The sequence below is a fragment of the Furipterus horrens genome, unplaced genomic scaffold (assembly GCF_987537825.1).
Source record: "Furipterus horrens unplaced genomic scaffold, mFurHor1.1.pri manual_scaffold_9, whole genome shotgun sequence".
In the NCBI taxonomy this organism is placed as follows: domain Eukaryota; kingdom Metazoa; phylum Chordata; class Mammalia; order Chiroptera; family Furipteridae; genus Furipterus; species Furipterus horrens.
In genome coordinates, this window is record NW_028327179.1 from 92,539,116 (window position 1) to 92,554,871 (window position 15,756).

Consider the following 15,756-nt stretch of genomic DNA (forward strand, 5'->3'; position numbering starts at 1 on the left):
GTTGGGAAGAGATTTAAATGTAAATTTATATTGAGGGGCCTAACCATTCTAAGTTTAGTGGCGAAAGGACCTTAAAATTTCCATATGGTACACTTCTTTTTCTTTTGACTGTTTTCTATCCAATTTCTGTACGTCCAATAATTAGAAATACATATCATATTGCAAGATGATAAGTGCCATTTAAACAACATTGTGACGTTATGAACTCAAGATCAACAGCGCAATCATGATATCTATCGCAAACCCTATAATTGCTGGGTCACGGTTTAGGTGAATAAAAAAAAAACAACCTATGAAGACAAGGCAAAATATGTTTTAATGAATAAGTCAAGGTCAGTTTGATTGAAAATGCTATCTGGTTCAACCTGTTTTAAGGCTAAAACATTCATGAAATCTTGGCCGGAATCAACGGCAGTGATGCTCTTTAAAGGATCGATGCCTGGGCCTTAACCCAGTATTTACTTAGTGATAAGTCTCTAGGACTGGGCCTCCTAATCTGTATTTTTTAATAAGCCCAGCTGGAGAGCCTTATGCCTACACAAGTTTGAAAACATTATCATAGAAAAAAAGTGAGAAGTAATATAGAGGAAGTAGCTACTTGGCCACCTACCAAATTTATCTAAAATTGAGACCAGAGCTTAGAACTACATGTTCCACAGAAGCTCCACACTAGCACATTGACATCTGTGTCGCTTGGTTTCTCTTGGGTTCAAGGAAAAAGTCAATCACTAAAGGAAAAGCACTAAATCAAAACACTTATGTAGGCATTTTCAATTTCCAAGCAAGTGATGAAATCGGCTTAGTTGATACTTCCTAAACATTCGGGATATTTGATATCAAGCCAGAAATCTCAGGAGGTTATCCTTCCTTTGAAAGACCATGTGCCTAATGCTTCAGAACATACATAGTTCATGTGCCTAATGCTTCAGAACATACATAGTTCATCTTCTCATAGATTGAGTCTGCAATGAACTTGCAAGATTAGAACATGGACACATGTCTTCTGGCGTGGAAGTTGAGGACAGAGAACAGCTCCCAGAGTTCTAGAAGCAGGTAGAAATCTAGGTCTTTAGAAGCCTAAGGAGCATAATCACTGGGTAGTAGATATGCGTAGCCACAGTTGCCACGAACTCAAACACTATCCCGTTATCTCATAGGGAGAAATTGGGACATGAGTCTCCAGCCATGAGTGTATTTCCCATGGTGGCCTCAGGGTTTTTAACTGCTGAAGAAAGAACTCTCTAACCTTGCCTACTCCATCTTCAAGTTCTTCTGGAGGCAAGTCTGGGTTTCTTTCCACGTGGAGGTTCCAGCGGTCTAGCTGTACAATCGTTCCATCTTCTACTTGGCAAAGGATCTTGGAAACAGGCTCATCAGTGTAGCCCTAAGGAATCAAAGAACACATCCATTGGAGTCTGGAATAATAAGGGGTACAGCCCAAGGTCTGTCATGCAAGGAAGCGCCCCTCTGCCATATTCCCTATTTATTTTGTAATTAGCAAGGCTGGGAGAATACGCTGTACTATTTAAGGCAACGGTCACAGCTAATGTGTACGGAAATGCTAACCTTAGCTGCTTTGGGCTGAAGAACAATTTTTGCTGACACCAAGAACAACTAGTTGCTGGTACGTTTTAGGGTCCATGTAGATGGCTGCTTTTATCAGAGTAAAAACAGGAACCCCCCAAGCCTTCTACTAAAGGAATTTTGGAGATGCACAGAGCAAGTGAGAGGGTGGGAAGGGGAAAAAGGAATCAAAGCAGCCTCCAATAGACAATTTCTTCTATTAATGTCCCGTTTTACTCACCTTTCCCTAACCTTTGGTAGGACACCATTCCTTCCATGACCCAAGGCAAGTCTGACCGAGGAATAGCCCTGATAGGGAGCAATTTACCCTTTGAGCATACATTACTGATAGCATGATTATTAAGGATTGTCAAATCATTGATTTGGATGAGAGGAATTAACACTGATGGTATATCAGTCACTTCATGTAAATACAGGAAGGGGCAAAAGTAGGTTTACAGTTGTTCATATAGAAAATAATACAATCATTAATAAATAATAATATAAGAATAAACTGTTTCACATTCTCACAACTGTAAACCTACTTTTGCCCCACCCTGTATTTATTATTTATACCCAAAACCAAATTAATACCTTCTAATACCTAAAAATAATTTTCATGGAGTCCAGCCCAGCCAGTGCTCTCATATGAGCAGATAAAAAGCTGGTGGGCTGCATATGTTAGCATATTGTGTCTTCTTACTATGTTAGTATTGTAAAAATATTAATAATAATAATAAAATGGCTGGTTGGTGACAGGTAAACTGCCTCTCCTCAGCTTTTTCTGAAATTGGCTCCATAGTGGAAAGGATAGTCAGTTACCTGTATAGTCAAAGCCAGGATAACACAGATTGGGAAACCAAATGCTCAAAAAAAAAAAAAAAAAAAAAAAAAAAAAGCCATACTTTCCCAAAGTGAAGATTGTAACTCTGAATCAGATTTGCTATCCTGACCAGGGCTGAGGGTCAAGATCAACTCAAGCCTGTGTGGTTGGTGTACATGAAGACTTGAGGACAACCCACCCACTGTCTTCTAGTGGAGCGCTCAAAAAGTCTCAGGCGTGTGTACTAACCCCCATTTTTTTAAATTCCAAATGTGTCCTTCTTCTCTAGCTGATTGTAAGTTACCAGATAAAATCGTGGCTCGTGGGGGTAGCTTGGTTCTCGGCTCTAACTTATTCCTTACACAACAGTAGCGTATTCCCCTTCTGTGAGGACATCTGTGGACCGGGGTGGGGGGGGGTGGGGGAGTGGAGGGTGGGGGGGGGTGGCCTGTTGCTGAACGGCCTGGGCAGCCCCTGAGGGCAGCGCTTACCCCTCCCCAGTTGAGAGTCCGAGCCAGGTCGTTCCCAGTGCCCAGAGGAAGGACTCCGACGGGAGGCTGCGGGCTCAGCTGCAGTTCGTCCAGAATAGAAAGGATCCAGCCCACCTACAGACAGATTGGGGGCCAGAAGAGTGATAAGAAAGATAGATAAGTTACAAGGAAGGCAACCTGAGAGGACGTGGCTTTAAAGAGTAAAATCAAATGCGTTTATTCTTCTTCATAAAAACAATACACGTTTTAATCCAGTGGCCAGAGAACAGAAAGGTCTCTTATCTCAGGCAGTTTCAAAGTGGCAAGGATCTTATAGGGAAATGGACCATTCTGTACATGCTCCGTCTTATAAGCAAAACTAGACCCATTCATCTGTGTGTTTAACTGGAGATCTACTTTACAGCTTAAGAGAGTTTAAAATTTAGGGAGGAATCTAACATAAGGCACTGGAGGGAATACAGGACTCAGAATAGGACCAAATTTCAATTCTGGATTATATTGGCTCTGTAATCTTGATTAAATTATTTAACATCACTGAGACTCATTTACCTGATTTTCAAAGTGGAGATAATAATATCTATCTCACAAGATTGTTATAGAGTAAAATATGTATAAAAAGCCCTTAGTATCGTGCATGGCCCATGTAAAGACCAGTTAAATGGTTACCCTCCAGCATATCATCTTAGAAATTAGTCTAATGATGAGGAGTAAGTGTTCGCCCCCTGCTGGCAGGAGGCGGTGTAGGAACCAAGCTCCCTCTTGGCCCAGAAATAAAAAAGAGTGAAGAACCACACAGCCTAAGGCCATAGCCCACAGAGTTGAGATCTGTTACCGCCTGAGGGAGAAAGCCTGTCTAAGAGTGAGCCTGACTTCCCACTAGCTAACTGGCGTACCCGAAACCCTGACATGTCCTCAGGATAGGAGCCTTAGCCACCAGCAGAAAACTAGTCTCAGAGTCCTGGAAGCCATGCAAATTACCAGAAAGGAACCCTGACTGGTGCGGCTCAGTGGGTTGGGCATTGTCCTGCTGATCAAAAGGTCGCTGGTTCAATTCCCGGTCAGGGCACATGTCTAGGTTACAGGTTCCATCCCCGGTCAGGGTGCAAACAAGAGGCAACCAATCAATGTTTCTCTCACACATCAATATCTATCTCCCTCTCTCTCTCCCTTACTTCCCCTCTTCCTAAAAATAAATAAACTTGAAAAAAAGAAAGAAAGAAAAACAAAAAGGAAGGAAGGAGGGAAGGAAGGAAGGAAGAAAGAACAAAAGAAAGAAAGAAAGAAAACAAAGAAAGGAAAGAGTCTAGAAATGAGCCTGCAAAGAAAAATTCTAAATAATGGAAAGAATACTAATCCTTAGATGGATGGGAAGGTCAGAGGATTCATTTATGGCACATTAAATACAAATAATTTTCAAAGGACTTTGAAACAAGTGTCCTGTAACTTCCATGCAGCAGAAAGGCACTAAAAAAGAGGGGTGTGTGTGTGAAAATAAATACCCCAACAGCAGCAGGAGACATGAATGACCTTGAGTACTAATCTGTGTCTCTATCCCTATGTGAGCAAAAGTGTATAGAAGAGCTCAAGGCTCAAAGCTGTTCATTGGAGACCCTCCCTTCCCAGTAACCAGGAACCTGTTCCTGTTAGAGGTCCAGAGAGCAAGTTCATGGGCAGGGACTGTGTTTGCTGAGGCCTGCACATGTCCCCAGATCATCTCCACCAGCTTTTCCAGCATCCCTTCGATTAAATGATTTAATTAATTGCAATACAATACACAGCCCTTGGCATATTTTCCACCACGGCTGAAGGAAATTATGCCAATTGGACGAAAGCATTTTCCAATTTGCAGAGTCCTTTCCTTCCCTTGTGTTAGAAAAAGTGAGACTGAAGGATCTGGACTCCCAGCTCCAGGGCTTTGTCCCCCAACAACCCAGCCAGGCCACCACAGCAGCAGCTGGCCAATGCTGCCACCTCCTGTCCACACTCGGCATTAGCTGACACGGCATGTTCCCCAAGGGCAGTCTGAGCATTATTCTCATTCTGCAATATGCTAGCATTCGGGGCGGTCCAAGGGTGGAGAGGACAGTGATTGACATCTCTGAACAGGACATACATTGCATTTCTTTATACCCCGTGCAGGAAGAAAAATGAAAGATATGCAGGCTGAGGAATCAGAGAAAACAGGGCAACATCTCTGAACTCTGGAAGATAATCAAGACAGCATTTAATGACTAGATGTCCCTGTCTGATATGTACGCTATGATTCTTCCCTTTGATATTTAAACTTATATTTGCACTAAAGTGTTTAAAAAGTCCCCATGTGTTCAAAGAAACATTGATAATCAGCCCTAAAGAAATGAAGATAAAGAGTTGAGCTATGAGCTTTTTGAAGTGGAAAGTTCAAAGGACTCATCACAATGCCTACTACTGAGTGGGGCGCCATGTGCCTCCTCTTGACAGAGGACATGATATATCCCATTATGCATGGGTGGGGCTGGGGCTGGGGAAGCAGAGGGGCTTGGAATAATCTGCTTGCCTCTGTCAAGTAAAAGAAAACAGCACTTTCTCCCCTGCTGCAACTGTAGTGAGTCAGGGCCGGGGATTGCCTACAGTTTAGGGTGTAACTCCCCCAGGGCGGCCAACTGAACAAGAAATAAGCATGAAGGGGGTGGCTAGAGCCAATTTAACTCCAGGCCTTTGGAAAGACATTCACATGGTGACAGATGGACCTGCTGGTCCAGCCCAAGTCACGCAGCTCAGAGCCAGATAGCTAGGGACCCTGTCGCACTTCAAGGGGCCATCAGGAGAGCAGGGTGCATGTATGTGCCTTTAGCGTCTAGGTTCTACTTCTAGTTTATAAACGTGAAGGCTAGAAGTCGCTCCAGGGTTCGCCGAGTTTCTGCTCAGCCTGAAGATCGAAGATGGGACCAGCTGAATACCTGCAGCTGTGTGACAACTTCAGGACCGTGCAGACCAGTTACAAAGAGACTCACGTGCAGTCCCGGGCCACACACCACAGTAACTGAGCACCACAAAGTCACTAATCCGGATTGGAGGTGTTATAATTACAAAATACACGCCAGATTTCAAAGACAGTGCAAATTAAACATAAAATAGCTCATTAATGATTTTTATATTGACTGCGTTTTGAGATAATAGTATTTTGGGTATATTAGGTTAAATAAACTGCATTATAAAGAGATGTGAACACACAGTACAGAGGACAGGTGATGCGTTACGGTATCGTGCACCTGAAACCTACATGGTTTTGTTAACCAGTGTCAGCCCAATCAATTCAATAAAAAGGAAAAAATTAATTTCGCCTGCTTCTTTTTTACTCTTTTGAAGTGCCTTCTAGATAATTTAAAATGTGGTTTACACTATAGTTTTCTTGAACAGCAATGGTTGAAACTACTATAAAGCTACAGCTTTAAAGAAACTTAGAGATTCAAATGTACCCTTTGCAAATCTAGAATGTCTCAAAAATGTTGGGGAACCCGCCAAAGTTCACAGACGAGGTGGCAGAACCTCCTCTTCCACCTCCAAGTGCAATATTGGAAGATCCATCACTCTGCCTCCTTATATTTGTTAGTAACATAAAACTAAACTAATACTGAAGCCTAAGAACTTTTTTTTCAAATTCATGCAAGATGTCTATATATTAAGTAATACTTTGCACACTTAAACTAATACAATTAATGGTGAATATATACTCATCCTAAGCAGTCCAAAACATTCCATTTCCGATTCCTCCTTGAAGCTCGTCACCATACTGACAGAATTCTGACAGCCTTTATAGCGATGGGTATCCAGCTCAGGGCTAAATACCTTGTGGCAAACATATACGTGATGCTCTCAATAATTATACCTCACTTCCCTAAAGCCAGTAGTTTGTCTTCATATACCCATCAGGATGCCTCTTTTTTATATAAACTCTGCCTCCAGTAAAAATTCTAAGTTCCATATTTCAAACTGATAAAATTAAAAATACCAAGCACATACCTTGATAAGTATTTCATAAATTCTATATCTGTATTTCACCAAAAACCTTATTTTATTTAACAAAGTAAATTAAAAAAGAAAAAAAATCCTGCCTGATTCTACATAAGGTACCAAATAACCAAAGTTTTGATTCTCAGTGTTTGGACCACGGAGGTCACTATTGACAGAAGTAATTAGTTCAAAAGTATGTACCAATTCAAGGATAGATACACTGCTCTTATTTTAGGCATGCCTGTTGCAAGGGACCCGAGCATAAATGCCCACTGCATTTGTGAGTTATGTGGAAGGATGTGAAAAACGAAGTTAGGAACATCAATAAGGTTCCTGAGAGAAAAAAAAGAATATCTAGAACATAAAAGTTATATTTAAGCCTTGCAAAATACCTGTTAATTATACTATAGTTAAGGAAGAAATGCTAGGAAAGGTAAGATAAGAAAAGTAGGAGAACCAAATAGTCTACAAGTCAAGAAGGATATTATGGCACCAGGTATTCATAATGATTCAATACAGGAATTGGATCTGATTATTAGGACTCATTAGTAATGCACCAAGCTCCACTTACTCATCGTTCTGGGTTCAGTCCCAGACAGTCTATTGAAACTGCTTTCTTGAAAACCACCAGTTAACTTCCTAGTCTCTCTGATCTCTTCTTAAGGATAGAACCACTATCTCTTTCTTGAAACACCTGATTTGGCCTGTTTTCTTGACAGAATAGACCACTTTCTACTTCTGTCTTTTCATTTTTCCTTTCACATTTTATCTCAGACACCATAATTACAGGTGTTTCACAGGTGTCTGAACTCGGCTGTCTTCTCTTTGTCCTGTATACTTTGAAATCCTGTTTTTAAATACTTCCCTAATTTCAGAGAATGCTGAGATGCCATATAGCCTAGAACACTGCTTCCTACACCTGTCTGCGGAGTAAAGGAAAGGCAGGAGAAAGCAGCAGAGAGCAAGGGACAGGTGAGGGGAGGTTCAGGGGATGATCGGGAAATCTGAACCCAATTCGTGAGGAAGCCCGAGATATGAAGATGGAATAGGCAGCTGATGTGACTCGAGGTCACAGTCACTTAAGAAAGAGGGAGAACTATGAATGCAGGACACCAGGCATATCCTCCCCTGGTCTGCTGCTGTCACTGGGATTTAGAGGAGAAAAGATGTGAGTGGGATGCTGGAAACAAACAGGGTGGCATGTAGTTTCCAAAATAAGGAAGATAAGCATTGTAAAGGGTCACAGATGAGATTATCCTTTTATGAAACATAACTAACTGGGGGATGGTTGAGCTAGGAAGAAGACTCTGTGTATATGTAATTAATTATTATGTAACAAGTTACTTAATATATATTTCTCTAGAGGATTTGTTTGGACCTAATTCTTACTGAAGAAAGTTGGGTAAATTTCACATCATATCTACACTACAATCAACTAAAATTTAATTGGTATTGTGGGAGAAAAAAATTCCATGGTCAAGTCACTTTGGAAAACACTGATCGAAACAAAGTGAAATAGGTGTGGCTTCTTTGCTGTAAGACTTAATAACAAAATTTTATAAGCTAATAATGTGTACTGTGAATCGCTAAGAATGGTAAGCACTATTGTCACACATGCAAAATGTCTTTCTCTCAGAGTATCTTAAAGGACCAGGGGGATCACTTCTTTGTCCTCCAATTTCATCTATTAGTGGATGATGTGTACCCAACATGGCATTACATGCTCATGTGCGAGGAGAGATAAAATTAGAAGATTTCATCGCTTCTTCGAGAATAAGATATTCTAATTAGAAAAATTAGAGAAAAGCCATAGATAGTTCATAATAAAAGCCTGGGTCCTATGAGAGTGGACCCCAATTATAGAATAAAAAGACACTGGGCAGCAGAATCGATACATCACAGTTCTCCATTCTTTGCCATTGCTGAATATATCAACGTAAAGAGAGGGCAAATGGAGAAATAGATGAGACACATAAAAGGAGGAAAATATACCCATGACATTAAGTTTCAGTCCAATCCCATCTTTTCTTCAAAAATGACTACAAATGGAACCAATCAATGATCTTCAAGGCAAACCAGCGTCAGCCAAAATTTTAAGTTTTATTTCCGCTGGAAAAAAATTACAATAATTCAATTATTGTAATTGTACACACACTTCTCCTTAACTGTTGCGACCAATTATTAAGAACAAGTTGAATAGGTCAGTTTGTACTTTTAAAAGAATTTCACCATCTTCTTTGTTCTGATGGTCCACCCACACCCCCCACCTCAGGAAGAGGAAAGGTCATGGCAGAGTTCAGGGAGTGACACAATTTAGAAAGATCAAGTTGGAATCTGTGAGGACAATAACAAAGTCCCTTCCAGCCCTGAGGGGCTGTGATTCCCCTGAGAGAGGCCAGTGATGTTTTAAGGGGGTTGGAGAGACTGTGAGGTGGGAATGGATTAAGAGAGCTGTCGTAAGGAAAACTGAAGAAAGGGGGAAGACGCGAAGGTGAGAACTGGATTCCATTTCAAGGACCTACCGTTCCATCCCCGCCACAGGCCAGAATGCGCAGGTTTGGTACTTTTCTATACAACTCAAGCCTGTAGAGGAAATAGAAGAACAAGTTACCAGAAGAGCACCTGGCTGGCCACAGCAGGGAGAAAACACACGGCAAAATGGGGGGTGGGGGTGTTCCCTGGAGAAAATGAAAAATCACGAGGATAACAGCAAGTGATCACAAGAGGACTAACAGTTGGATCAGAGGTTAGCAGCAAGCTTCATTTTATTTTATTTTATTTTTATTTATTTTTAGAGAGAGGGGGAGGGAGGGAGAAAGAGAGGGAAAGAAACATGGATGTATGAGAGATACATGGATCAGTTGCCTTTCACACCAGGGACCCGGCCCACAACCCAGGCATGTGCCCTGACTGGGAATCAAACCGGTGACCCTTCCGTTCGTAGGCTGGCACTCAATCCACTGAGCCACACCAGCCAGGGCACAAACATCATTTTTAAGTAGTCAAGACTGGAAAGGGATTGTAAGATGTCCTAGAGTGTTATATCTCATAATTCCTATTAATGTGTCAGCTCACACTGTTTTCTTTGTTAGATTTGACTTCCTTTCCTCTTTTTTTCCCCCACCATAGTCCTCTGTCCTTTCTCAGAGAAAACCCTATTATCTAAAATAATACCTAATTATAAACAACTTAGAGCTGTAGTTAAAATCATGGTCTTTGGCCAGCGCCCAGATTAGACTCCATGATTAGACTTCATTCAGCCTCTCCTGTGTAACTTTGGCAAGTTCCTTAACTTCATTAGGCTCCGCTCCCTCCTCTTTAATGCGGAGACAAGAAGGCCTAGTTCACAGGCATTGATTTAGCAGTCAATAGGCCTCATATATCTCCTCCTTATCTTTCATTAGCTTTTTGTGGATTTATTTATTTTCTCAAACCTAAACTTTCCACTCTTAACCCTAGAAAACTTTTTCAGAGAGGCAGGGGCAGGATACCCCACTGGCCCTCGGACCGCACCCCCACTTCCACCTGCCTCTTACCTCACGGACAGTCAAACCCCATTTATACGCCTCAGTCCAAAGAGGGGAAGATTCACTGATTTTTCGTTATTTTTACATTTGCTGCCTAAAATTAGATTGTTTAATTTTTCATGTTGGCTCTGAAGAAAAAACAGTGATACCACCTCTGTCTGCTAAACTGTTTGCCCAAGTAAAGCTGTTAATGGCTCTGTTCTAGAAAATATCACCTATTCAAGTCAAATAATATTGTTTGAAAATATTTCCTGTCCTGCCATGTTCTTTATGCTGATCTGTGATGTGCCTACCTAAAGTCTAACTAAAGTGTTACAATCTTTTTTAAACAGTAAGCATCTGAAAGGGCAAAAGACGGGGTACCAGATCTGCCCTAGTACATTCAAATACAGAAAAAAAACAGAAGTCTCATAGCACCCTCTAGTGGCAAAAATGTTCACTGATTAAGAGAATGTCAGCAGAAATTCATTTTTACATTTCATGTTCGCCTACATATTTAAATATATAAAATTTATCCATTTCCTACAGGAATATTGCTTCTCCAGAAATTAAGCCTATATTTCTTTTTCTTAGAGCACAAGCATTATTTTATAACAGTTTTACAAAAAGCAAAATACCATTTAATACAACTGGAAGTTGCTGTAAATCTGGCATCATAACTATACCTAGAGTCGAAAGCAAAGGAAAAAAACCTTCCTTACAGTTAACAGGCCCCTATCAGGTGTGTGGTGTCATGCGCTGATATTTCTTTGCGTCTGATAGTTACCTATTTAAAAAGAATTAGTAGCTCTTAAGTTATAATCTTTATCAGATGACACCCAAACTATCCTAACAGATGGGTTTACAAAGGGAAGCAGAAAGCAGCAGCAATGTCTCTGCTCTTTCCCTGCACCGAAGGGAAGAAATAAGATACGTGTCACCTACATCTAGAATTGATTTTCAACACATCAAACAAAAACAGAGCACACCATCTCTGAGAAGCTCAGAAAGGGGATTGAACAGAAATTAAAATGTCTCCCCTGCTCTGACGTGAAACCCATAAGTATAATCAATTAATCCATCTCTCAGATGGGTGCGGATGTGCACACAGAATCTCTCATCCAAACATATGAATATGCAAACAAATACAGTCACTGTCCACAAAAACACACGTCCACGTCCATGAATGTCCACGTCCAAAGCTGTATGTGCTTAAACAGCAAAGTGGGGGATCCTCTCTCAGTTCCCAGACTTGCTCATAACCTACAGTGGCATGTCCACACGCAATAAGCACCCAAGTAATACTCACTAACAACCGAGATGTGTTTTGAAGGGAATGAACCCAATGAAGAGCATGAGGGGAAATGTCAGCTAGAGTTTTAAAGGAAGGACAATACAGATGAGAAAGCAGATGAGAGATGGTTAGAAACTATCACACAAGGGAAGCAAACACCACCAGAGCAGGAAGTCCTCACTTGCCTAAAATAGTATGGACCACGGAGGGTATTTCCAGACTTACGCATCTTTCGGCCCTTCCTGAGAAAGATCAAAGACTTGCCGCGGATTCAGGTACCACATGAACATCTGCAGGACTTTGGTTCCCTGTAAGGAGAAAAAAGAGGCAATCATGGGAAGAAGTTTCCAAATATTAGCTGCGTATTTAAAAATAAAAATAATAAATCCTATTATGTAAAATAATACCTAATTATAAACAGATCAGAGCTGTAGTTAAAATCACGGTCTTTGGCCAATGCCCAGATTAGACTCCATGATTAGACTTCATTCAGTCTCTCCCGTGTAGCTTTGGCAAGATCCTTAATTTCACTAAGCTCAGCTCCCTCCTCTTTAATGTGGAGACAAGAAGGCCTAGTTCACAGACTTGTGCTAAGGATTAAATGCAATAATGTTCGAGGGGCAATAAGTGCTTAATGGACCTTATCTATTAGTTTTACTGTTATTACTTAATGTATGAAAATCCATCCAGGGAGGTTACTCATCAGCCTATGTAATTTAACATTAATTTTTACTTTAACGTGAAGATTACTATTGTCTTTGCATAATATGAAATATGGGCAGTGTGAAACAAGTATGATTTTATTGAAAAAATTTTTAATTGAAGCGAAGGTATCACAGGCTCCCGATTATTTATAATACACATATGTAAGTTCTCCAGTTAGAGGTATCAAATCTTACTTTGACATTTCTCAATTTCCATGTCTACATCTCTTGGTCCAAACCAAACATTCCTCTCACACATGAACATTTTGGGGATGTTTTAAGTAAACGTGACATTTATAGAAATGATCAGCATGGCAAATACAAGGCAGTTCTAAAGATCATTTCTGAAAGTGAATTGAGAAAAGAAGAAATGAACGATCTTTCTATTAAGCAGCATCCAGCGAGCTTTAAAAATGGGTAAGGTGCCTCATTTAGGCCATTCTCAACCACAGCAAATAATATTTGATCAGTGGGCAGAGTTCTTGGCTTATAAGTATAGTTCCTTTATTAGAAAACACAATTGCTCTTTCTCAAAATAACCCTAAGTGTTTATACCTACCGTGCTTTATCTGAGGGTCATCCTAGTATGGTAGAAGTGGCACAATATTTGAGTTTAAAATAGCTCGGGTGTTCTAACTGGGTGCTTGTGAGCATTTATAATCTTGCAGACATTCAGCATGTATTTAATAAAACAGGAGGGCACTGTGTACTTCTCAGGGTAATTATGAGGATTAAATGAATCAGTAATAGTTATGTACCTAGCAGAGTATATGGCGCATAATAGGCCTTTTCTAAATGTTAGTCCTTTCCTTTTTTGCTCCTTGTTAATCTATTCATTAAGTTATACTTGAGAGCGTGAGGGCTACAGTGTGGTTTATAATTATCACATTGGTTCACCAGTTGTTACAGAGACCCATGCAGGTCTTCCGTTCCCCCTTTCATCCAAACCTATAATTTAAAAGTTCTGCTTCACCATGTGCTTGCTCTAAATTTAGTAATAATATTCTACCTTAACCTTTACAACTAATCCTAGAGTTTCACCAAAGGACATATTTCACTTTGTAAAAAAATTGAGATACAGCTTGAGATACATAACACTACCTAAATACCGAGTCATTTTCTTTCTTCCCACACTGGGCCTTGGTATTGGTCAGTTGGGGATTATCTCAAGTAATCTTTTATGTTTAAAAGTCATTTTAATGACACACCAATTTATTAAAAATTTCTAAATGAGTTGCCAGAAAATTTCATTTTTCCACTTTAGCTTCCTAGAGCAACGTGAATTGTTGATGTTAGTTATTCCTTGCTACCTTTGGTTATAGTCGAGTGCACTTCTCAATTACAGCTTCTTCTGCTATGTTTACAATATTAGGTGATTAAGAGCTTTGAAGAAATAGATATACAAAGCATTAGAGGTTGTTTTCTTAACCAAAAATTTCCCTAGAAGACTTGAATGACACCATTTTGTTTTTGCTCATTTTCAATTTGTGTTAGTTGGAACACCTAATTATTGCCATTTATCCTTTTGAGGGAAGGGGCACTAATTAAGGCTGGCAAATTTGGCACTGCACACCGGAAGGAGGCGCCATTGACATTGCAGCCTATGAAGACAACGCCCTCTGCAGCTGTGCAGGGGTAACTTGCCGAGCCGTACATTACATCATTCTATAATTTCTTCTTTCCAAAAGTAATCTGTCTAAAACATAACCATTAGCCAAAGGAAAGAAAGAAAAGAAAAGAAAAGAAAGGTGTGTCTGAATGAAAGTATTGCATTGTTTTAAATCAGGCCTGGTGGGTGGAGTAAAAGGTCTGACACACATTTAAGTCAAGTCAGTTCTATTAGCTCTGCCATTACCTCTAGGAGAAGCTATATTAGGGCTTTAACAGAATTCATTCAATAGAACTGAATAGACTGACAAATACTAATTCACCAGGAAGAGTCATTTCTTTTAATTAATACTAAGTCATTTACACCCTGTCATTCACTAACAAGTCTCCATGTGCCAGATGCAAAAGCTGCAATTCTTGTGCCAGAGTCTAGTTTTCTCTAAATGAAAAAACAGCTTACGAGTTCATTGGAGAGGGTTCTCATACATTACAGTTGTCGTGGTAATACCTCATTGACCACAGAGCTTTTTAAGATACTGTGAGATTGGGTATTTCTCTGGAGTGAAAAAACTGCTCTTCCCAGCTCCAGGTACTGGAGAACAGGATAGGGGAGGAGAGAACAACTTCCCAGAAAACAGGTAGGTTGTTCTAGAGCAAAGTAAAGAGGATTCAGCCATTCGCCCACTATGTATGAGGCCCAGTTTTATGGGAGGGAATGGAAAGATGGACTTGACAGAGAAGATATTGCCCTCAAGAGGAGGTTCTATGTGTTCCTCACAAAATAAAATAAAATAAAAATAAAACAAAACAAAACTATTTGGGGGTATGCGTCAGCTCAAACAGCACATCCATCTTCATCAAGCATTGTGACTCTCCTGTAAGCTAAAACATTCAGATATGTTACTCAGCCAGCCTGGTCACTGAGCTATTATCACAGGTATTACCTCAGAGTTGTTATCAAGATCATGGAAAGAGCTGCCCACCTAATAAGAAAGGCCTGACAGAGGTAAAAGGTAGCGGAAGGAAGAGGTTAAGAAATCAGTATTTGAAACTGACTCTGAGCAGCCCCTAAGAATTACTTAATTTGCTTAATAAACACGTATCCGGCTCCCACTCCATGCCCAAGTGCACAGCCAGGAGCTCAGGAGGAGAACAATACAATAAATTAGCTCATTAAAGATGGTAAATGCCATGGTAGAGATGCCTACTGAGCACTATAAGTAGACAAAGGAGATGCTCTGAGCCCAGGTTTGGGGATGAGATGAAGGCTTCCTATGGATGATACTTGGACTTTCTCTTGAAAGGTGAGTAGAGAAAGAAGTTTTAGGATAAAGACAGCAAGACAAGCCACAGAGAAACTACATACCATTCAGTCTCTGAACCATGACACAGGCGTAGTACAAGACCTGCGTGAGTTGTACCCTAGGCCATGTATGCTGAGGAGCTCGGGCTTTATTTTATAAAAGGTAACAGTCACTGAAATGCTTTATACACGTTTTGATACACTTGTCTGGCTACAGACTAAGCAGCTAGACATCCAGATTCTAGACCTATCAAAGGGGCTAGATGAGTTGGCTTGGGTTTTAGCCACTGCTATGGACTAAATAAAGGTGTTTCTCCAAAATTCATAGGGCGAAATGTTAACCCTCAATCTGATGGTATTAGGAGGCGGGGCCTGTGGGAGGTGCTTAGGTCATGAGGGCGGAGCCAGCAGAGAGCTCTCTGCCCCTACTGCCATGTGAGGACACAGAGAGAGGACGCAGGCACCGAATTG

At 40.6% G+C, this 15,756-nt stretch overlaps 1 protein-coding gene across 3 annotated transcripts in view; it reads right to left on the reverse strand.

The window, feature by feature from the left end:
• The window catches only part of DGKI (diacylglycerol kinase iota), a 249,460-nt gene that overhangs the window by 160,219 nt on the left and 73,485 nt on the right, over window positions 1–15,756 (reverse strand). For all 3 annotated transcript variants that reach the window (XM_090287561.1, XM_090287559.1, XM_090287560.1), the window contains 4 exons: window positions 11,896–11,978; window positions 9,393–9,453; window positions 2,878–2,991; window positions 1,247–1,384 (listed from right to left, as the gene is read on the reverse strand). In XM_090287561.1, the coding sequence (XP_090143687.1) occupies window positions 1,247–1,384; window positions 2,878–2,991; window positions 9,393–9,453; window positions 11,896–11,978 (396 nt within the window). The remainder of the gene's footprint in view (window positions 1–1,246; window positions 1,385–2,877; window positions 2,992–9,392; window positions 9,454–11,895; window positions 11,979–15,756) is intronic.